General features: G+C 38.5%; 1 protein-coding gene across 1 annotated transcript in view; it reads left to right on the plus strand.

Moving 5' to 3' along the window:
* The window catches only part of SYNE1 (spectrin repeat containing nuclear envelope protein 1), a 243,720-nt gene that overhangs the window by 113,480 nt on the left and 106,287 nt on the right, over positions 1-23,953 (plus strand). Inside the window, exons 75-88 of the mRNA XM_034060451.1 lie at positions 772-948; positions 2,684-2,949; positions 3,672-5,832; positions 6,219-6,556; positions 7,217-7,361; positions 8,839-9,057; positions 9,906-10,168; positions 11,719-11,884; positions 13,439-13,594; positions 13,805-13,957; positions 14,861-15,043; positions 17,582-17,719; positions 19,036-19,221; positions 21,989-22,111. Coding sequence (XP_033916342.1) covers positions 772-948; positions 2,684-2,949; positions 3,672-5,832; positions 6,219-6,556; positions 7,217-7,361; positions 8,839-9,057; positions 9,906-10,168; positions 11,719-11,884; positions 13,439-13,594; positions 13,805-13,957; positions 14,861-15,043; positions 17,582-17,719; positions 19,036-19,221; positions 21,989-22,111 — 4,674 coding nt within the window. The remainder of the gene's footprint in view (positions 1-771; positions 949-2,683; positions 2,950-3,671; positions 5,833-6,218; positions 6,557-7,216; positions 7,362-8,838; positions 9,058-9,905; positions 10,169-11,718; positions 11,885-13,438; positions 13,595-13,804; positions 13,958-14,860; positions 15,044-17,581; positions 17,720-19,035; positions 19,222-21,988; positions 22,112-23,953) is intronic.

The following is a 23,953-nucleotide window of genomic DNA, read 5'->3' on the forward strand; positions in this document are numbered from 1 at the left end:
GAAACTACTTCTACCAAAAGTAAAAATCTAATATATATAGTAACAGTATTCCATACCAGAGAACCAATTTTACAAATTCAAGTAATCCATAAAACAATGGCTATCCAAATACTATGTAGTGAAAAATAATCCAAAACATCAGAGTAAGATTCTCCTTTTATATATGAAGAAATGAAACATTTTTTTACAAAATCACAGGCATTACAGTGCTGAGATATATTAAGCTGGTTCAGTGTCTAAACCTTAAAGGTACCCTACTGCTGTATTTGGAGCAAAAGAAGCTGTGTGACTATTGGTTTAAGGTGATTGATGGGCTCAGATCTGGTAAGCATTCTTCTTATTGGCATTTTACAAAATGTATATAGGAAAAATAACTGGGCTGAACAAATTATATGAAAGTGTTTAGTTTAAGCTTTTATTTGGTCATTGTAAAGGCATGTAGTTTACAGTCCAGTAGTATTCCTGGCATGAAATAGACTAAATCGTACAACTAATTTCAGCTTTAACAGAAGGCTGAGAACACTTGGAAATATACTGGCTGATCTCTATGGTAAATGACGTTTCTCTTTTTTCTCAAAATCTTTCCTTTTGATAGGTCTGATTTTTATGAATTTGAAGTTTAAGACTCTCTCTGTGGGTAATACTAGCCCTTTCAGAATCTAGAGCAGAAATTTGATTTAGTACAGCGTTGTGCTTGGAGGAGGAATGGTATTCTTCATTCTCCAAAAATAGATGCCTTAAAACATTCCTACTCCATTTCTGTTCTTCCAGATTGAGCAACAGATAATGCACTCACAGTATTTGGCTCAAGGCTGGGAGGAGATCAAACAAATGAAGGCTGAGCTTTGGATATATTTCCAGGATGCAGATCAGCAACTACAGAATTTGAAAAGGAGACGGGCAGAGTTGGAGCTAAACATTGCCCAGAATATGGTACTCCAGGTTAAGGTAAGGATGCTTTGGGTTAAGAACAGAACATAAGGAAGAAGTTCATCCTGCAGCTGATAAAAATCATCAAAAATGCACATACTGCATACAATTGCTTATATGTTCTAAGCAAGAGCAGAGAAGTCAGAGAAAAGAGTGTTTCCTTATTGATATTACAGGGTGACACAGAAAGCAAAACACTAATATTTTTCTGGCTTATTCTCTTTTTTTTAACAATATACAATTTTCTGCATACTGGTCTGATTTGTCTTCACTTTTAATAAGCTAATTGCTGATCACAGTGGACTTGAAGATAAGTTCTGCAGCTCATGCTTGCTTAATTCTTTGTTCTCAATACTTATAAAATATTTAGATTTATGTCAGTATTAGTTGAGGAAGCTATTCAATGCTTCTGGACTCTGAAAAGTACTGGAGAATAGGTATGACACAAACCCAATTTAATTTACCCTAAATAATGAGACAGTTGCCTTCAGATCTTCACTCATTAATTACAGAAGAGAGAATTTTTAGGGCCATTCTGTATCACAAATATCAGTAAAGTAACAAGAAGAAACAGGAAAATAGATTATTTTTTTATTAAATGATGAAATGCTTAGGTTTTGCATTTTTGATCTACAGTTTGCTTGCATTCTTTTTCTGACATGCAATGCGTTAGGTGAAGAGTAAACAGCACTTTGTTTCATGTCTGTTCTGTGCAAGTGTATGAACAAATGAATTCGTAGCTCTTGAAGATACCTCAGGGCAATGTGGACTGAAAACTGTTACACTAGCAATCGTTAGAGTCCAGGAAGAACCATAAGTCTCTATTTGCTATTTCAGTCAGGAACTGTGGATTATTATGAAAGGCAGGCACCTGCTGTACTGTCAGGTATGGCACAGAGTATTTTTTTGCTTGAATTTGTCCTGGGAAAGGAAGATGCCTAACTCCATTTGAAGCAGTCACAAAGAGGAATGAGGCAGAGCTGGGTAGTAGCATCTCTCCTTCAGAACCCCTGCCAGCCCTCAGGGTAAATTGCATCATCCCAGGAAAGTTCTGGAGCTGGGCATGCTTGTTTAGTTAGTTATTGGAGTTATAATTTGCGAAAAAAAATGTATTTACACTAGATAGGGCTGAAAATTATTTCATTAGCTTCGGTTGTCCGTATATTGTATTTCCTTTTTCTAGGGTTCTCTGTGACTTCTTATTCAGGAAAAAATATGTATGCAGAGAGACTTTTACTGGAATTTATTAACTCAAGTAGCAATCATACCTAGATCATCACTGGCTTTGTTTCATTAATAACAGCGATAGTGGTTGCTATTATAGAAGTAGGAACAATACAAAGTGTGGATGTGTGGGGGCTCACTGACTCAAGGGCTCTGCTTCCTAATGGACTCAAATGGAAAAGGAAGAAAATGAACTAGAAACACTGCTGATAAAGTGAAATCTCAGGGGATCCAGACTGTCCTGCATGTTTTAGTATAAGGTGGGTGTTATGCTAGTCTGGAAGCCTGGACAGCAAGGTGGGACTTGATCGCGATTTCTCCTTATCACTGACTTGAAAACTTGCTTTCTTGTCTGTAACCAACCTGTCATAACCTGAGAAGATGGGGAGAAAGAACTTCTTCCAGTTATATCTATGCAGCAGTTGCCTTAATTAGTTCTTGCGCAATTTGTTTCAGGCTTTTTCTTAAATTCCATCTTATAGCTTTCAATATCTGTCACCATATTGTTTTTGATTTGTGTCTTTCTCAGGAATTCAGACAGAAGTTGCAGTCAAAGCAGTCAGCACTTAGCTCTGTGACTGAGAAGATGAACAAACTAACACAAGGGCAAGAATCTCCCGAACACAAGGAAATAGGAGAACTGAGCAATCAGTGGCTGGACCTCTGCCTTCAGGCACATAGTTTGCTCGTACAGAGGGAGGAGGATCTGCAAAGGACAGGGAATTACCATGATCGCATGAACGTAGTTGAAGTTTTCTTGGAAAAACTTACAAAAGAGTGGGACAACCTGGCTAGGTAAAAAAGGAGTAACACTCACAAAGCTGGCTTAGTGCATAGATGCTGAAATCCCTTTTTCCATGCTTAAAAGCAAGCCTCACATATTAATGATAGGACAATTACTTGTATTGAAATAAAGAGAGTTTGAGAAGCCATATCTTCAGTGTTTGTCTTCAAGGCAAGTACTGACTGATCCTGTCTCAGAGTTTAGCATTTTCTGATATTTCAAGAATTTTGACTGTTTTGTTTGAACTCTTAATTTGTTTACTGTGTTTTGTATGTGTTTTTCATTGTGATACTGTGTTTTATCTATTAGGCTGTAATATTAAAGCTTAGTTGCTGCTGCTGCTGCTAAATGGCTGCAGCTGCTTTGTGTAGCATAAACACACCAGCAGTGTGTAAAATTGTGAGTATATTACTGCTGCTATCATTGTTGTGGAACAATCTCAGTACTTGCTGTTGTTCATGTGGGCAGTATAACCAGAATGCTCTGTAGTATTCATGTTAATTTGTATGGTCAGCCTGATGACAATATTTCAGATGAAAGAGAGAGGGATAAAAATGGTGAACTATTTAATGAATATTCAGGACTTGTACCTTCAAATGAATCTGAAAACTGTAGGTATTTAAACCATATTGATTTCAGTTTATAGTGGGCATATAATTCATCCTGACTTTTAAAAGTCTGTCCTGAGATAGGATCTAATAATGCATTGCTGTCCTGTCCATTTTGATAATAGATCTGATGCTGAAAGTACAAATGTGCACCTTGAAGCTTTGCAAAAACTGGCATTGGCACTACAGGAAAGAAGATTTGCTTTGGAAGATTTGAAAGATCAGAAACAGAAGATGATAGAACATCTGAATCTTGATGACAAAGAATTAGTAAAGGAGCAATTTGGCCATTTTGAGCAACGGTGGACTCAGCTAGAGGACCTTGTCAAAAGGAAAATTCAAGCTTCTGTTTCAACCTTAGAAGAGCTGAGTTTGGTGCATTCCAAATTTCAGGAACTAATGGAATGGGCAGAGGAGCAGCAGCCTAGTATCTCAGAGGCTCTTAAACAGAGCCCACCCCCAGATTTGGCTCAGAGTCTTCTCATGGATCATCTTACAATTTGCAGTGAGCTTGAAGCCAAGCAGCTTGTTCTGAAGACACTTGTGAAGGATGCTGACAGGGTGATGACCAACCTAGGGCTCAATGAAAGGCAGGAGCTGCAGAAAGCACTTTCCGATGCACAGCACCATGTAGCTTGTCTCAGCAATCTAGTTGGGCAGAGAAGAAAGCACCTGAATAAAGCACTGTCTGAAAAGACCCAATTTCTCATGGCAGTCTTTCAGGCTACAAACCAAATTCACCAGCATGAGAAGAAGGTAACATTTCTGGAACACATTTGTCTGTTGCCAGAAGATGTGAACAAGCAGATCAGGACTTGTAAGAATATCCAGGCTAACCTAAAGGCCTATCAAAATGAAGTCACAGTGTTGTGGGCTCAAGGAAGGGATTTAATGAAAGAAGCAACAAAACAAGAGAAGAGTGAGGTGTTAGGTAAACTGCAAGAACTACAGAATGTGTATGATGCTGTTTTACAGAAGTGTAACCAGAGATTGTTAGAATTGGAGAAAAACATGGTTTCAAGGAAATATTTCAAAGAAGACTTGGATAAAGCTTGCCACTGGCTAAAACAAGCTGATATTGTCACATTCCCAGAAGTCAACGTAATGAATTCTGACTCTGAACTATGCAGCCAGTTGGCAAAATATCAACAGATTCTTGAGCAGTCTCCAGAATATGAAAATCTGTTACTTGCACTGCAAAGAGATGGCCAAGAAATCCTACTGTCACTTAATGAAGTAGATCGTTCTTATCTAGATGAGAAACTTAACATTCTCCCTCAGCAATTCAATACTGTCACTGCTCTGACAAAAGAAAAATTATATAAGGTTCAGGAAGCAATTTTTGCTAGAAAAGAATATGCTACTTTGATTGAGTTGACAAGTAAAGCTCTGACTGAACTAGAAGATCAGTTTATTAACATGGACAAAGCTCCATCTGCTGTTTTAGTCAATGAAGCTGTGTCTCTACAGCAGGCCTACAAAGGTCTCTTAGGTGAAGTGGTGAGCCTTGGTGCAGCAGTGGATGAACTAAACCAGAAGAAGGAAGCCTTTCGAAGCACTGGTCAGCCATGGCAACCAGATGAGATGTTAAAACTTGTCACACTATATCACAAGTTGAAGAGGCAAATAGAACAGAAAATCAGTATGTTGGAAGACACAATTGAAGCATGCCAGGAGCATGAGAAAATGTGTGTGCAATTTGAGGCACAACTAGAGGCAGTGAAGAAAGAACAGATTAAAGTAAATGAAGAAACACTCCCAATAGAAGAAAAGTTGAAAATATACCATTCTTTGGTGGGCAGCTTGCAAGACTCAGGGAGTCTTCTGAAACGAATAACTGAACATCTAGAAGCAATTTCTCCTCAGTTTGACTCATCTGCATGTGAGACAACAAACCAACAAGTGCAGTCTTGGCAAGAGAAACTGAAGTCTTTGCATGCTGCCATTGGTGATACTGTGATGGAGTGCGAGAACAGACTTGTGCAAAGCATAGACTTCCAGACAGAAATCTGTCGCTCACTTGACTGGTTGAGATGGGTGAAAACAGAACTTAACGGCACATTAAGTTTGGACCTCAAACTGCAAAGCATCCAAGAAGAAATCAGAAAGGTTCAGATACATCAGGAAGAAGTGCAGTCAAGCTTGAGAATAATGAATGCATTAAGCAATAAAGAGAAAGAGAGATATACAATAGCAAAGGAGCTGATACCTGCTGACCTAGAAGACACTCTTGCTGAGCTGACAGAACTAGACAGTGAAGTTCAAGAAGCTATACACACAAGACAGGTTAGTGCACCCTTCTTGTCATTAATTTCTCACTCACGAAACTGAAAAAGATGGCTCTGTGGCTTGATGTTTGTAATCATAATGAAAAGTTTTATTTTAATAACCCCATTGTTTGGGTTTTTTAGTGACTTAAGTTGACATGGATGTCTTGGGGTGGGGGTGGAGGTGTCCATTGGGAAGGCTTCCTTAATATGCATTTATATCTGCACGTAGAAGTGCAAACTCACACAAAACCTACTTCCATGTAGTCTCTGGACCTGTATGTTACATATAGTGAAGGGAAAAGAAAGCAAGCATGGTAAAAATACAGACTCACAGCAGAGGATATTTTTGTTGCTGCTGTTTTATGTCTGTAACCCTCTGTATAATTTTCCCTTTTATTTCAGGCTACCTTGAGTAAATTACATAGCCTCTGTGAAAGATACTACCAAGTGATGCAGATAGCAAATGACTGGCTTGAAGATGCTCAGGAATTTCTACATTTAGCAAGAAATGGTCTTGATGTTGAGAACTCTGAGGAGAACCTAAAGAGCCACATGGAATTTTTCAGCACAGAAAGTCAATTCAGTAATCATTTGAAGGAGTTACAGGACCTTGTGTCTGAGATAAAGCCCTTTATCCAAGCCACAGCAAGAGAACAGCTAATGCAGAATGTGGCTGCATTGGAGGAAAAGGCCAAAGGGACAAAACAAGAAGCCAAAACCCAGCAAGAGCAGTTGCAAAGGTATGTTAACCTTTTAAATTTTTCTTTTATTTTATCATCGTGTTAATGATAAAAAGAAAACAAACACAACATTAATTTATGTAAAATGTTTGTGCTACTGATGAGAGAAGTGGATATTGGGATTCAGAGCTCTCGGATTCTGTTTTTCCTCTGCCACTGACTGATTAGATATGTAATCATGAGGAAGCTATGATAAAATTTATGTAAAGTTTCGAACAGTACTGAGAAGAATAGTGGGGCATAATTGTTCCTTATTCCACCTGGCACAGGAACTACACAATAAAAAATAAAATTGAAGTAGACATCTTGAAGTAAATGGAAATAGCTTTTTAACCAGCATAACTATTACTTGTTAGTTCTGAATGTTCTGTATTCCAAACATTTTGGTGGGTTTAAAGTGCAACCTGGGCAAAGTCCCTGAAGAAAGGTTAAACAAGGACTCTTATATGCATGACTGTGTCTGTAAGGCACAGCTGAAAGTCAGGAGCATATGCTTCTATGTATGCTCTTTCTCAATAATCTTTCTTTTCTCTTGGGAAGTACTGTGTAACAGCAAAACTAAGCAGTTACATTGAAAAGTAGGTGCAATAATATTGCTGACTTTTTCAAATAGTTTTATATTGCATTAAATTGTTCTCTCTGGAACTATATTTGTTTAAGGTGTACTTCTGAGTGGCAGGAGTACCAGACAGCAAGACAGAAGGTTATTGAAGTGATGAATGAGGCTGAGAAAAAATTATCTGAATTCTCAGTAACTAAAGCTGCTTCATCTTATGAAGCAGAAGAGAAATTGCTAACGCATAAGGTAAGGTACTGAAAAGTATATGAAATTCTTTTCTTTTCATGAAAATACATGCATGTTATGTGGGTCCCTACCTGTGGCAACCTTAATTTGAGTTTTTAGATCTTTCCTCATAGCACTTAACTGTGTCATAGCACACCAATGGGTGGTTTGTGTTATGCGGGACATGCATTTTATTTGTGGGGTGACCAAGACAGATATTTTTAATCACTTTTCAGCTTAATATCTGTCTGTGTGCCTGTGACTGTAGAGACCTGGAAGTATTCAAAAGGTTCCTGAAAGCCTTGGGTATGTTAGCCCCAAAATTGTGTACCCTAGAGAAATCCAGATCAATAGAAATGTCTACCTACTTTGGATCATGTGTAATAGTTTTACTAGGACAGGAAGGCTTCAGGTTTAATATTAACTCTTGTTTAGTCTAAAATTAAAAATATAACTTAAAGGAATTACTTTCTCCTCTAGTATTTGGGGTGTTAATGAGTTGCCTTAATATAGACAGTTAGTGGTACTGTAGATGTCCTAACTGGCCTCCAGCTGTGTCTCTGAAGGCTGGAATCTTCCCCAACAGTAAAGTTGTGTTTGCCAGCTTCATAAGATTATCCAGATACCCTTGGACATCTAAAATGTCATTAGATATAAATATGACATAAATGTACGCTTAAACCCCTGAATTGCTTCTTTCATTTTTTAGACTCTTAAAGTCTTTCTTTTGTATGAGAAGGGTCCTGAATACTATCCATCCCTTTTGAGAGGCTAGCAAAGGAAGAAAGAAAAAAATCTGATTATACCAGATTTCTGCTGCTTCCAGAGACTTACATTTTGGACCAAGTCCCTTAAGTAACTGTATGTCATGGGTTCAGCAGTAGCTCATGCTCTGCCAGGGAGGAGGGAGAGATAGGGTGCCTGGTCTGGGCTAGCTGGGGAGGTATTCCATACCACAGCACGTCCTGCTCGGGGAGGGAACTGGAAGCTGGCCAGGAGGGGAGGGGTTAGCTTTCTCTTCCGGGCTGGCCTCGTGGCAGCGGGTGGTATCGTATTCTCTCTCCGTTTGTCTCCTCTAACATTGATTTGTTATTGGTACCGGTAGTGATTTCTGTTATACCTTAATTGCTGGACTGATTTTACCTCAATCCGTGGGAGTTGTATTCCTCTGGCTCTCCTTCCCATCCCTCCAGGAGTGGGAAGGTGAGGGGGGAGGAGGGGAAACAAAAGGGGAACTGTGCAGATTTAGTTTAAACCACAACACTGTAAATAATACATCACACATGAAAAATAAAGTGAGACACGTGAATATATCACACATGAAAAAAAATGAGGTGAAGTATTTTATGAAAAATGAAGTCAGACCTAACTGCATCTCGCTCAGCATAGGGTACATCTTCTTTGTCTTCAGTGAATGGAAGTAGCTCATCTGCCTGCAAGTGTGTTGAATAGTTATGAGTTGTTCTAAAAGTGGAACAGTTTGTTTTTGCTTTTTCAGACTCTTGTGTCTGTAGTGAATTCTTTCCATGAGAAGATCACAGCCCTAGAAGAAAAGACTTCACAGCTGGAAAAAGTTAGCAATGATGCCAGTAAAGCAACTATAAGTAGATCCATGACAACAGTTTGGCAGCGCTGGACACGGCTCAGGAATGTAGCCCAAGAACAAGAGAAAATTTTGGAAGATGCAGTGCAGGAATGGAAGGGCTTTAATGATAAGGTAACTTCTGGTCTTGGCAAATCCTTATTTGTTAACTGTACTGTTATTTGCCTTATTAATTATCCTCTGGTAACAAAAGCTGATAGCAGGAATAGCAGTAATTTTTCTCAAGTTATGGGATTCTGTGATTCTGCAAAAAGAACCATGGAGGACCTAGGTTTAGAATCACTGCCTCCAAGGTTTGCACTTTTCTTCTATATGCCTACATGTATAGTAAATACAGAGTTATTTTGGTTTCTGGGGGTTCTTCAGAATCTTATCTTCTGTATTTCCCTTTTGCAGATGATCTATTCTACCTCTTTTAATTCAACCTCTTTTTTTTTTTTTTTTTCCTGAAGGGTATAAAGTTGCTATTTTGAAATTTATGCAGTGTTATCATTGCCTGTCACTGCTCACTGATCATGTGTCTCTTTTCTTTCTATCCTACCTGTCTTTTTATCTGCTGCTGTCCATAATCTTATGCTCAGACTTCAGATTCTCCTGGAATGAGGGGAATAGTTTTGTTAAATGTATCACATATGCCAAATATGGGTGTACCTTGGGGTAGAGCTCTAGGTCCTATGGCAATAAAGATACTAAATGCTAAAATATACAAGCAACCATACATTACTTGGCAAAAAAAGTCCCTTACCAAGTCCTAGTCCACTGTGAAGATCTAGGGCTAGTTAGCTAGGTCTAGCCCATTAGGGTATAGATTTATATCTGCAATAGAAACTGTTGCACAAACCCTATACCACAACTGTTTTACAACATCTAAATGTACTGCACTGGATTTAGCACCTCTTGGTATCAGTTGTACTAGCTTCATTTTATTTTCATTATTGCCAAGACTACATTCCTTTCCATAGATTCAGAAAGCCACCATAGCAATAGATGAGCTACAAGGTCGCTTACCAGAAAGCTCAGTAGAAAAGGCATCCAAGACAGAACTCCTGGAACTCTTGGATTACCACAGCAGTTTCCTTCTGGAGGTGGAGAGCCAGCTGTCATCTTTGGGCCTGCTCAAACAGCACGCTGTCAGCATGCTTCAGGATGTGGAAATAAAGCCTCCATCTCAAGAGGAACTACCTGTCATGCAAGAAATCAAAGCAATGCAAGATCGATGTCACAAGTAAGGCAATATTTTAAAGGATTCACTAGAAAAATAGTACCTTACAGTTAATAAGAGTTCACCTATCATTTTTGTTATCAGTAACAATGACCATGCTTAAAAGAAATATTGATTAACAATAATTAAGTACCAATGAAACTTGAAATTATTGTTAATTTTGAAATACGTTTTACCCATTATTTTTTATTTCAATCAGGAGGAGTATGCATTTTAGAACACCTACTTCTTCCCTTGCATAGTAACAGTAGCTTATGTAAAAGTTGTATAAACTACATTACAGTTATAACTGATTTTAAACACTTTCATTGCAATAACCTTTTATGCTTTTGTATCCTAAGTTTAGATTAGTCTACCACTTTGTTTCCCCTGTTGGAAGCACTTAGGTACCAAAAGTAGGTACCCTATGAAATTTACAGTGGAATTTGGTACATAACCAAATGAAACATATCTTAGCATTTCACTTTGTGGTTATATAAGTGTTTATTTAATTCTAAAATGTTACTCTGCCATGTAAAATGAGGAAATTTTATGGCAAAATTTCAGGACTCATATCCACCTCATAAGTGCATTAAGATGCCGTTAACTGCCTCTCCTTGGTTGGAAGAGGAAAAGAGATAAAGAATGTAAAAAGTGTAAAGCCTGCACCTAGCCTCTACCAAGTTCATTGTGCATGTATAGCCAACTGCTCTGTAGAAAACATGTACATATTAGCACTTCTGTAATTCTGGACTTCCCTTATAGTTGGATTCTAAGAAATAAGGTCTGTGATGATCTCATGCTCATGTAAATAAGCCATGATTTGGCTATGGAAGGTTATACAAACATAAATCAAATATGGGAACATTATAGGAAGATCCATGTCATGTACTTAAAAGTCACAAGTAGTCCTGTAGATCTTTCACAGAGCTGTCATGAAAAAAGATTCTGTTTTTTACTGGAAATCCAAGTTCTTGACAAAAGTATGGAAATTCTGCTTTAGTGGAAGCGTGGAGATAGGTCCCTGGATCTAAAATGTGGTTCAGGTGTTTGATCCATGCCTTATCCCAGGTATTTTGCCAATGCAAATCCCATCAACAGGAGTGGAATTTATCTCATGCCGTTTTAGATTGTAGATGTCCAAATCTGAACGGATTAATTCTCACTCTCTAATTAGTGGAGAAATAGACAGGTATAAGATGCAAATTTCCTGGTCTATTTTAAAATTTTCTTTTAGAATGATGATGAATCATCCTAAATCATGGCCTAGAATTGCCTGCTTCCTCCACTGACAATAAGGGCGGTCTGTAGTGATGAGCTTAGATGTAGGTTGTAAAAATTTGGATTTCTTCAAAAGAATTGTATGCTTGATGTCAAAATACACAAAACTGTAATTAAAAGGCATGAATTGAAGAATGAACATGAGAAATTTAAGTGTGCTGCTTTAGTAGTCTGTTTCAACACTTTTTATTATGTTTGATAATAATTATCTCTATTATTCAGTATGTTTTGACAAAGCAATGTTTTTTGACATTGCTTAATTCTTCACAAATACTTTTTGTTTATTTCCTAAGTATGCAGCAGAAAGTGAAAAAAGGTGTGAAGATGGTGAAACAGGAGTTGAAGGAGCGTGAGGAGGTTGAAGCAGAGATTAATATTGTGAAGTCTTGGGTCCAGGAAACAAAAGAATATTTATTAAGCCCTGATGTAGATGTCGACACTCAACTTCAGGAGTTGCAGGTATTTCAAGTTTATCAATTTGTAAATTACAATAGTCATCTTGTAATCTGCTTGTGAATGTTAATCAGTTCAAAACCACCACAGATTCAAATTAGACAATATTCATTACTTTTTGAGTAAGCTACTAGACAACTCCATAAAATGTGAAGTAGCTGATGGGCTGTAATATTTTATTTTAAAGATATTTAAGATATATTTAAGTATTTGCATTTGTACAGTTTTGCATACTAGCATGTTTTTTAGTAATTTTCCTCCTCTCATTTGTAATAGGGGGGAACTATAGAAATATCGCATTCTGCCTATTCACACTCTATCTCAGCAGTCTGGGACAGGGAGGGAAGCAGCAAAATCATAGAATCGTAGAATAGTTAGGGTTAGAAAGGACCTCAAGATCATCTAGTTCCAACCCTCCTGCAACGACCAGGGACACCTCACATTAAACCATGTCACCTAAGGCTTTGTCCAACCTGTCCTGAATACCGCCAGGGATGGAGCATTCACAACTTCCTTGGGCAACCCATTCCAGTGCCTCACCACCCTAACAGTAAAGAATTTCTTCCTTATATCTAATCTAAACTTCCCCTGTTTAAGTTTGAACCTGTTACCCCTTGTTCTGTCACTACAGTCCCTAATGAGGAGTCCATCCTCAGCATCCTTGTAGGCCCCCTTCAGATACTGGAAGGCTGCTATGAGGTCTCCATGCAGCCTTCTCTTCTCCAGGCAGAACAGCCCCAACTTTCTCAGTCTGTTTTCACATGAAAGTTGCTCCAGTCCCCTGATCATCCTCGTGGCCCTTCTCTGGACTTGTTCCAACAGTTCCATGTCCTTTTTATGTTGAGGACACCAGAACTGCACACAATACTCCAAGTGAAGTCTCACGAGAGCAGAGTAGAGGGGAAGGATCACCTCCTTTGACCTGCTGGTCATGGTCCTTTTGTTGCAGCCCAGGATATGGTTGGCTTTCTGGGCTGCAAGCCCACACTGCCAGCTCATGTTAAGTTTTTCATCGACCAACACCCGTAAGTCCTTCTCCACAAGGCTGCTCTGAATCTTTTCTCTGCCCAACCTGTAGCTGTGCCTGGGATTGCTCTGACCCAGGTGTAGGACCCTGCACTTGGCATGGTTAAACTTAATGAGGCTGGCATCAGCCCACCTCACAAGCATGTCAAGGTCCCTCTGGATGGCATTCCTTCCCTCCAGCATACCAACTGAGCCACACAGGTTGGTGTCATTGGCAAACTTGCTGAGGGTGCACCCAATCCCACTGTCCATGTCACTGACAAAGATGTTGGAACAAAAATAAACTAATTTAAGTGGAGGTGCTGAAAACTTGGCATTTTCAGTATACCTGCGGTCACACAGGAACACAGAACTGGACAGTCAGTCATAAGGGGGAGTCCAGGGAATCCCAAGATAAAATTCTTACTGATGATCTAATTAAAAAATTGAAAGCAATTGGCCTTGTTGCAAACAGCATGTAATGTATAGCTTTGCTAAATTTACACAGAGATGTTTTTCCCATTGTTCTTAACAATATTGTTTTTCTGTTATTAGTCTCTCCTTGCTGAAGTAACTACTCATCGTCAGGCTGTTGAAAAAATGGCTGAACAACAACAGAATAAGTATTTGGGACTTTATACCATTTTGCCTTCTGAACTCTCTCTTCATTTATCAGAAGTTGGGCTGGCCCTTGTAAATGTACAGGATCAGGTAAAACATAGTAGATAAATGCATTGCAGATCTGTAGCCCTTCAGGCTTTATAATTTAGTGAAATACAGGATTCAGATATGATCGAACTACAACAACATAGAATAGTTTTATTACCTTCTTTCTTTAAATTAAAGTAAGTTAAATGACAGTTAACTTCCTTTCAGGAAGAGAGATTTCTGGTTACTGAATTTAAATCTTCTTGTTGACAGATTGAAGCCAAAGAAAGAGAAACTCAGCAGATCAAATTATTGAATCAAGAGTTTGGTCAGACAATTCAGGAGATAGCAAGTGAACTAAATGCCATTCTTTCCAAACTGAAAAAGAAAACAAATGATATAGCACAAGCTAAAATTGAGCAAAAGGTAAGAACACTTCCCTTATTTGGTTGTACCACAAATTCTTCTGAACTGGGACACTTCATAGCAGTTGTGTATGTGCAGAATTGCATGACACCTTTTTTAATGTAGTTCAACTGAACAGTAGATAGAAATAAAGGTTGACTGATGAGATTTTTTATATTTTTTAGAGTATATTCTTTGCAAATTAGCCCTTACAGGGATTTAAGTGAGTAAGAGAACTTGGAGGAAGTAGCTGAGAGTAAACACGAGTCAGATAGACAAATTTATGCTGTTCCCTCTGAATAATGAGTATTACCAAAACCTGGGAAAGTTTGAGAGGCTCCCAGGCTGCTCCTTATTCCAGTCTGTACTGGAAAGGTCATAGACTATCTCATATCATTTGACACAATGACATAAAGTATTAGCAGTGCAGTTAAGGGTAATGACAGTGCCCTTGGTTCTTTTGTAGGTTTCAAATGAAAATGCATATCATGCATTAATGAATAACTGCATATTTCTGAGTTTGTAAGAGTATATTTTAAGACGGCAACAAAACTAAACTAAACCCCTTTCCAATAAAAAATCCTTGTCATGGCAATGTGTGCTGACTACTTGTTTCAAAAACACAAAAAGATGGCTAAAAAAGGGTTAATGACATTGTGAAGTGACTCACCCTTTTGCTATGGTAGGGAAAATTATTATCCATTTCAGCCGAAAGTCAGAGAAGTAAGAGTAATGGCACACATTGAGGAGATGACCAAGCATCCTTCTGTTCTGCCATCCTGCATAGACAAGGATTATTGGTTTCCAGACGGAATAAAAATGGAACTGTGGAAACTTTCAACAGGGTCTGAAGGTTGCGAGTTTGACTAGAAATAATCAAGCTAACACTTCCTGGATCCGTGATTTTCTTGTTTTCCTGTCTAGATCCTTGGTGAAGAGTTGGACAGCTGCAGTATAAAGCTGTTGGAATTAGATGCATCAGTCCAGGACTTTGCAGAACAGAACACACCACTGGCTAAGCAGCTGGCAAACAGGATAGCAAAACTCACTACATTGCACCAACAGACTATACGGCAGGCTGAGTACAGAGCAGCCAAGCTCAGTCAGGTATGGTCTCAAATTCTTTCTGCTGTTTCCTGTCAGAACCAGAAGGATCGTACAAACTTCTCATTTATTTAACTGTAGTTATGCAGGAAGGGACATCTGAATATTATTAGTCAGAGCTTGCATCACTCCTCAAAGAGAGGTACAGACTGGTCAGATCAGGAGGGTGGAATAATTTTGTTATGATGTTTCAACATCCTCTGCTAATGATTCATCTGCTGGCTGGTTCCTCTGCTGCCCTGAAAAGTTTATAGGCCTTCTCACAAAGATTAGTATGCCAGGAAATAAAATCTCATTGGAAATAAAATCTCATTGTACTTTTCAGGACCTCTGTCTTATCACTGTTATCTGTATTTGCAGAATTAAAAAAAAAAAAAAAAAAAAAAAAAACCCAAGCAAAAAAACCCAAAAAATCAACAGACAAAACAAAACAAAAACTAAGAACTTCTGTTGATTTAGTCACAATCTATAGAAGGTGGATATAATCTGTAGATTCAGCAGCTTCAATAGAAAATCATAGATACAATGGCCCTGATAATGCATTCATAAGGGTGCTTCCCTGCAGTTCAAACTCCCTGATGGCTGGAAAAAAGGAAATATAACCACCATTTTCAAGAAAGTGTAAATGGAAGATCCAGAAAAACTACAGACCAATCAGTTTCACCTCTGAGCCTGGCAGGATCTTGGAGCAGGTTCTCCTGTAAGGCATGCTAAGGCACATGAAAAACAACAAGGTGCTTGGTGGCAGTCAGCATGGCTTCACTAAGGGGAAATCCTTCCTGACCAATTTGGTGGCCTTCTATGGTGGGGCTGCAGAACTGATGGACAGGGGCAGAGCCGTTGTCATCATCTACCTGGACTTGTGCAAAGCACTTGACACTGTCCCACACAACATCCTTGTCTCTAAACTGGAGAGACATCAATTTGATGCAGGAACCACTCGGTGGATAAAGAACTTGACTGGATGGGAGCACAGAAAGAGTTGTGGTCAATGGCTCTATGTCCAAATTGAGATGGGTAACAAATATCAGGGATCGGTGTTGGGACTAACCCTGTTCAGCATCTTTGTCAGTGACATGGACAGTGGGATTGAGTGTGCCCTCAGCAAGTTTGCCGATGATACCGGGCTGCGTGGTTCACTTGATATGCTGGAGGGAAGGAATGCCATCCAGAGGGACCTTGACACGCTTGTGAGCTGGGCTGATGCCAACCTCATGAAGTTTAACCATGCCAAGTGCAGGGTCCTACACCTGGGACAGAGCAATCCCAGGCACAGCTACAGGTTGGGCAGAGAAGAGATTCAGAGCAGCCCTGTGGAGAAGGACTTATGGGTGTTGGTCGATGAAAAACTTAACATGAGCTGGCAGTGTGGGCTTGCAGCCCAGAAAGCCAACCATATCCTGGGCTGCATCAAAAGGACCATGACCAGCAGGTCAAAGGAGGTGATCCTGCCCCTCTACGCTGTTCTCGTGAGACTTCACTTGGAGTATTGTGTGCAGTTCTGGTGTCCTCAGCATAAGAAGGATGTGGGAACTAGATGATCTTAAGGTCCATTCCAACCCAAACCATTCTGTGATTTTTTTTGCTAATTGTTGTTATCCCCAAAGAATCCAGCTAAAAGCTAAGACATGTGTTATCTATGGTTCTGCCATCAATACACTGATAAATGAGTTATCTTTTCTGCATGCATAAAGAAGCTTTTGTAAGGCTTGAAAATTAAAACTATTTCAATTTCTTTTGAAAGTTGTTTTTAAAAAGAAATAGAAAATTATTATCACAGTAAGAGTTCAGTCAAAGGTACCTGGTGAATGGATTTAAGGATATTTTTGTTCAGCAGGAAGAAATCAACTTCCCGTTATACAAACTGATAAGTAATGCAGTCATCTAGGATTTGATCCATGCTTCATAAAGGAAAAATGCATGAAAATCAGTGACATTACTCCTTTTAAGTGAGAATTGGAACTGAAGAGTACTTTGCTAAATGGAAATTTGATAATTGGAAAGTAGAGCTTTTTGCTTGTATTTTGAAAGTGCAAAACACAGGAGAAATGGTAACATTTCTCTCTTTAGAAATATGACAGGCTAACTGGACAAAGAAGGTTTGGTTGGTTGGTTTGCTTTTGTTTGGTTGGTTTTTTGTTGTTTTCTTTTTTTTTCTTAAAAAAAGGTGATTTGGGGATCGACATGGGAAGAGACAAAGCAAAATAAAGAATGATGTAAAGAAGTCTTGGAGTAAGAAAGTATTTTGGAACTTACATGTGAGGCTGAAATACGTGCGGGAAGTGTACCCCCTAGGGATATATTTGAGCATCAGCACACTCTCCAAATGTTACGTACATTCTTATAGTGCGTTTTTTTACTTGAAATAGATACCCATGTTACTATAAGCAGACCTAATTCCATAAACACAGAAGTAATTAGATTATATTCAGCAGTAAGGAAAAGTTGTTAAAAACAATAGACAAAATTATTTTTTTTCATTCTCTGATAGCTGTACAGAATCACATCTTAGCCTTATGTGGGTTTTTCTTTTATATACAGGCTGCTTCACACTTGGAAGAATACAATGAGATGCTGGAGTTCATATTGAAATGGATCGAGAAAGCAAATATTCTAGTGCATGGTAGTATAACATGGAATTCTTCCTCTCAGCTTCGTGATCAGTTTAAAGCTTACCAGGTGATTATATAAGATGTGAAATCTAACAGGCAGTGTGTAGAAGTTAATTTCTAAGCAGTGAGGGATTTTTAGACCTTTTCTGCCTTCTTGAGCAAAAAAAAAGTCTTTAAATGCTTTCGACTGTTCCCCCACACCTCAAGGATGGTTAATTTTTTTGGACAATTGCTTTGATGACTGAAATTAAGATATATTGTTGACTACACAATTCAAAATTAATCTCCATATTTCCTCAAGTACATTAGCTTCATAGTAGCTTTTGGTTGGGTAATGTGTCTATACATCATGATTCTGTCACATTGAATACCTCATTGCAGTTGATATTCCTCTAAAATTTTAGCTATCCAAACAAAGTTTCCAGTTTAGGTTTGGCTTTTTTTTGCCTTTTTTTTTCTTTTTTTTTTCTTCTTTGCACTGAATCGGGATACCCTTTGTCCTCACCTGATGTGTTTCACACCAAATGTTCTTAAAATGATACCCAGTGGATCAGTTTCTTTCAGTTGCTTCCTGGACATCCCATACCAGAATCATTTACTGTCCCTGTGACAGTGTGTGGAATGTGCATGTGTGGAATCAGTAAAGCAGTTTTAAGGTTGAATCTTGCCCACTATCACATGACCATGTGGAACAAATCAAAGCACTGATTATCATGTCTCATTAATGACAAAATAAGACTGCATTAATTATGGGGTTCATATGTACTTTAGTTAATTGTCAACTGTCTTCACTTACACTGGGGCAAAGTAGAATGTCACATTTTCTTATTCTGAATGGGAACCTCTAGCAATTTATCCTGAGGATAGTTGGGAGCTGACTTGTTTTTCTATGGCTTTTTCCCTACTACAGAATTGATGGAGATACAGGCTTAAACAATGTCATGCCACAGAAAGCTTCAGTAGCCGTGTTAGGCAGTGTTAATGACTACTGCCCTGCTATAAAACTGCACCCAAGTGCATTCTGCTGCCTCCTGTTAGATATATTGGTCTTCCAGAACAAATTCTATGCACAGACTGTGTATGCCATATTTTTACAGGCTAGTGTATATACTAAAGGGAATGCAAAACACTAAAATGCAGGAGTTGATAAGTAGAGCTGCTGAAGCTTTATGACTTACTCTTTTGCTTCCTAGTCTTCATAAGCTGAAGCACTTCAGCATACGCTCAGAATTAAGCATCTTGCCCAAGCATTACATGAAGTCAGTACAACTTTGTCATGTGCTTACCAATGTGTACAAATTGAGGAGTTTGTAGAAGGGGAACACACTTAAAGATGCATTTAAGATCAGCTTTGGCATTCAGTTTGTTCATATTTCCATCTAGACCATGCTTGATGAGTCTGGAGAGATTCAGGGTGACCTTGAGGCCATGAGTGAGCGGATTGAGTATCTGGCAAGTGTATACTGTACTGAAGGCATGTCACAGCAAGTGCTGGAACTGGGACGGCGGACAGAGGAATTGCAGCAGGTTATCAAAGTGCAACTACCAAATCTCCAAGATGCTGCCAAGGTATATGAAAGCAGTTTTTCTAATGCTAGCTGACAGCTAGGGTGCTGTGTGCATCATGTTTCTGAGACTAATGGCAATGCAGATTATCTGTGGTCTATAAAGGGCATGATTGTGTTGTCTAAAGTTGGGTATCTTGTGTCTGAGGTAATGCGTTCAGGTGCTGTTCCAGGTGGGGCAAGTTTTCTGCAGATCCTGTCTTATCTGTCTGTTCGGGACGGATGGAGATCATGGTGTCTCTCAAATGGCACTGAGCACCTATGTTTAGATACTTGAAAAGTGTCTGTGTTGGTACTTTAAACACTGCAATTTCCTTTATTCTCATGTTTAGAGATATCTAAAACCTGCTTATATTAATTCAGATCAGTACTGGACCAGACCTGGGTTTCATAATTGTCGTGGTTTAAACCAAGTCCCCCAAATCCCGGAGAGTTAGGAAGGAGAATCCAAGGAATGTAGCCCCCACGGATTGAGATAAGAACAGTTTAATAGCTAAGGCATAACACAATAATAATGATACAGCCAATAATAATCGAAAAGAATACAACACCCCACCAGCCACCGACCCATAACTCACTCCACCCTGTCTGGCCGAGCACCGTGTGCTCCCTCCTCCATTTTCCTCCAGAGCTCCCCCCTTCCAGCTCTCTCTCTCCCAGTATGCATCCTGGGCATCACGTGCTATGGTATGGAATACCTCATTGCCTAGCCTAGCTCAGGTGTTCTGTCTCTCCTTCCTCCTGGACTCCCCTCCTCCACCTGGTTGGAGCATGCGCTCAGAAAAGGCCTTGAACAAAAACACCCTCAAAACATGCCCGCCACCAAGTAACCGCCCCCAGCCCAGAAGTCAAAACACAGCACTGCACCAGCCACAAGAAGGAGAAAAATGACTGCCACTGCTCAACCCATGACAATAATATACGACTTACCTCTACAGGGGAGTGCAATAAAAAGAATGAACATGCTTTTCCATGTCATTGGCGTTTTTGTTCAGCATTTCCATATGAATTAATGTAAATGCAAATTATGTCTCCAAAGTGTGTGAGGGTGTGGTAACTGGTGCAGGACACAGGGAAAAGCACAGAAGTCTTTTGTGCATTGCTTGCTCTTGCAATAAACCACAATATATGAGCAGAAGGCTTTCATTATTCTTTATTATTTTTATAGAACAAACCAAAGATGTGCACACAGGAAAACATACTAGAAGTGAAACTTACTAGCTTCATTTCTCGAAGAAATATTGAAGCAATTGAATAAACTATTTGTAAATTCTTGTAAGAAAACATGGACATGAATAGAAGCCAACATAGATTTATGAAGAAATAAAAACCATATAAAAATGTCTAATTTAATGTGAAAGTAATAGATTTGTATATAAATGTACAGTATGTCATATATCTTGACTTTAATAACGTTTCACATGATACTGTTTTTAACAAAGTTAATGAGCTTATCTAGTTTAAAATTCAGTAAGCAGGTGTAAAGCTGGCTAGAAAGCTTTTCTGATGTGTAGTTATCAGTGTTTCACAGCTCAAAAGGCCTTTGGGCTGTAGGGGTTTGTAGCATTCTCCCTTGGATCTGGTAGTATTCAGTATTTTCATTAATATTGAATGGTTGGGTGGAGGTTTAGAGTCATGGCTTTTGGGATGCTTACAAAATACCAAATGTACCTGAAAAAAAATAGGCTGCTAATCGACAGAGACAAGGTAATTGGCATGTTTTATAAGAAGGACCAGGCATGTATTCCAATGAATGGGAGCTAACTGGCTTGATGCACCCTGTTAAAAGGTCTTAAGTTTAATAAAGCAGATTATGAAAAAATGAGTGAACAATGTCACGACACTGTAAAAAATCCAAACACCATGCAGAAAATAAAGTATAGAATTGTAAGGTTTGTGAATTAGTCCTTTTGTTCTACTTGCCCATCACTAATGACGTTTCGGCTGTATCCAGTTTTGCACTTAAGAACAGACATGGACTAACTGGAGAAAGAACGGGATAGCAATGATTGCGATATGTGTATACATTTATAGAAAAGGTGCATAAAAAAATTATCTGAACATATGATGTATTCATAGAGAGTAAAAATAATTTGTACTTCATGTTGTTAATGGGGTTGTAAGCAGAAGATTCAAATTACAACAAAAGGCAACTTAATTTCACACCATCAGAAAAATATATATGCAAAAGGAGAGTACTGAAATAGTTGAGTATGTTGTGTGTAGGGGTAAGTGGGATTCCACTGCTAGAGGTCTTTAAGAGTAGTCTGTAAAGATAAGACAGTTAGGTTCTGTCTTATTACAGGATGACTAGAGGACATATTGAGTTCCTTTGTAGGTCTTGAACTTCATGAAATTAGCTTTGTAAAGTACATGCTGTATTTGAGATTGAGGAATTAACTTAAAATTATAACTCTGGCTTTGAGAAGTCTTTTTCTAGACTGTCATATGACTGGTATTTTTATGCAATATTTTAAAATTAATTTTTAAAACTATGAATTAGTTTTGGTGCTGTATATAAGGGACATAGCTACAAATCCAGACAGAAATGTTCATAGTGTTTGGGGTTCTTTTCTGGTTGTTAGCCTGGTTTGTTTTTTTTTGTTTTTTTTTTTTTTTTGTTGGGGGGAGGGTTTGGGGTTTTTTGTTTGTTTATTTTATTTTCGGTTTGGGTTTGTTAGGTTTTTTTGGTGGTGGTGGTGGTGTTTTTTGTTTGGGTTTTTTTCTTTCCTCTCCTTATTTATCCCTGAATCAAATGTGTTCTTTTACAGGACATGAAGAAATTTGAAATTGAGCTGAGAGCCCTGCAGGTTGCTCTGGAGCAAGCCCAGGCCACACTGACCTCTCCAGAACTTGGACATTTGAGCTTAAAAGAACAGCTCTCTCACAGACAGGTAAAAGGCCAGGACCTCAAAGTTAGCACTTGAATAGTGCGAGGTAACACAAAGAATAATGAATGCTGGTGAGAGTGATTGTAGTGTTTCTTAGGAAAGTGATAATTTGGGACTAGAACTGCCAAAGGAACAGGAAAAATCATTCCCTCAAAGGAAATGGTTGAAGTGTCCTTTCTGAGTCTGTACTTAGCTTGATGTGATTCTGAGAAATGTACATCCAATCCAAGTTTAATCCATATTAATAATAATAATAATAATGGTCAGTTCATCCAGTGATGAATGAAGCTGAGTACATCCAGTGCTCTTATCAACAGGTTCTTATAAAGCACTTGAAAAGGAAGATTGTTATTAACAGTTTACTGGTAGAGTTGCAATGAGATAGATAGTGTGTTGCTGTGTCCCCCAACAGTCAATGGGAAAGCTAAGAGAAAATTCAGTTTTCCTAAAATTCAGTTATCCTTAACTTCAGTTACCTTTCTTGTATGCTTAGTTGAATTACTGCCATATTGCTGCTTTCTGTGCAGCACTTGGACTGCTATAGAGATCTGTCAATTTGTTATTTTTGGTCTCAGTCTCATGACAAAAATAATGACCCATTTTATAGCTTTCTGAGTTGCTTAAGGAATGTTTTTTGCTGCAGGCTAATATAGAGATAGTTTTCTTAGTCTGCTGTTAAAATGAAATGTCAACAGATCCATTTTAAGGTTAAAATCTCCAGGAAAAACATTTGGATGGAAGGTAAATTTGCAGAGCTTTCACTTTTGATTAAAATATGCAGTCTTTATTCTAGGGACTTGCATTCAAATTTCACAATGTGTTGTTGAAGAGTGTAAGTGAAACACATCACCCACTGTAAGAGTAAAGGAATATGGAGTTTACATTGTTTTTTATGTGTATTCTTTGTTCTGGCTCTAGCAGGTCTCACAGTACAGATTTATTTTGTACAGAAAGAGGCTGTAGCCACTGCCAACCTGTTTCATCAGACCAGAGCGGGTATTGGAGAGTGCCTGGCTGGCATGCAGCCTCCAGGGTACCTCTGAGTGCTGACTGTGCAATAAAGGCACCTTTGCCAGAGAAGAGGCTTCACCTGTGATGGCTGAAGAATAGGCCTTTATACCAAATCTCTATTTAGATTATCCACCATATGCCATGAAGGCACAGAAATAAAGAGTAAACCATAATCCTCTCATCAGCATACAGTATAGACCCATTTAGCTGTCTTAATGCATATAGTATAGGGGAAGGGAGATGACCAATCTTTTTATCCCTGTTTGCCACATACATTGTCTAGCTGAAATCCTTTCCTAATGTGCTAAGGCCCCTCTCAACAACTTTGCCTTTTTTTTTCTTTCTTTCTTTTTTTTCTCTTTTTTCTTAATATTCTTTATTTTTTTTTTTTAAACCTGTAAATACATTAACACCCCCCAGTGAAGATAAAAAGAATGCTGGTCAAATCTATTCACCAGTCATTACATTTAGACCCTTCTCATGCATATGAACAGACAGCTTGAGTGGACGTGAACAGAATAGAGACTATTAACAAAGGCACCCAGCCAGTGGTTATTCAAAGAACAAGATTTCTGTGTAGCTGTGTTTCTTTCTGTTGATTGTCTTTTGCATTTTAAATAATGTTTTCAGCCATGGCTTTTATTTTCAAAAGAAGGCTGTGAGGACAGCAGAATTCATTTGCTGATTTGAAAATGTACTTCTGTCTTAGCAGAGAGTTGGATTTTAACATTAAAATATGTGTATACATAAATGATTCCTATGCTGCTTTGATTTGTGGATTTTGTAAAGATATTTTTTCAAATATGTTAACAGAAATATTTTGTAGTTAGATAC

This window comes from Melopsittacus undulatus, chromosome 3 (assembly GCF_012275295.1).
Source record: "Melopsittacus undulatus isolate bMelUnd1 chromosome 3, bMelUnd1.mat.Z, whole genome shotgun sequence".
NCBI classification, from domain to species: domain Eukaryota; kingdom Metazoa; phylum Chordata; class Aves; order Psittaciformes; family Psittaculidae; genus Melopsittacus; species Melopsittacus undulatus.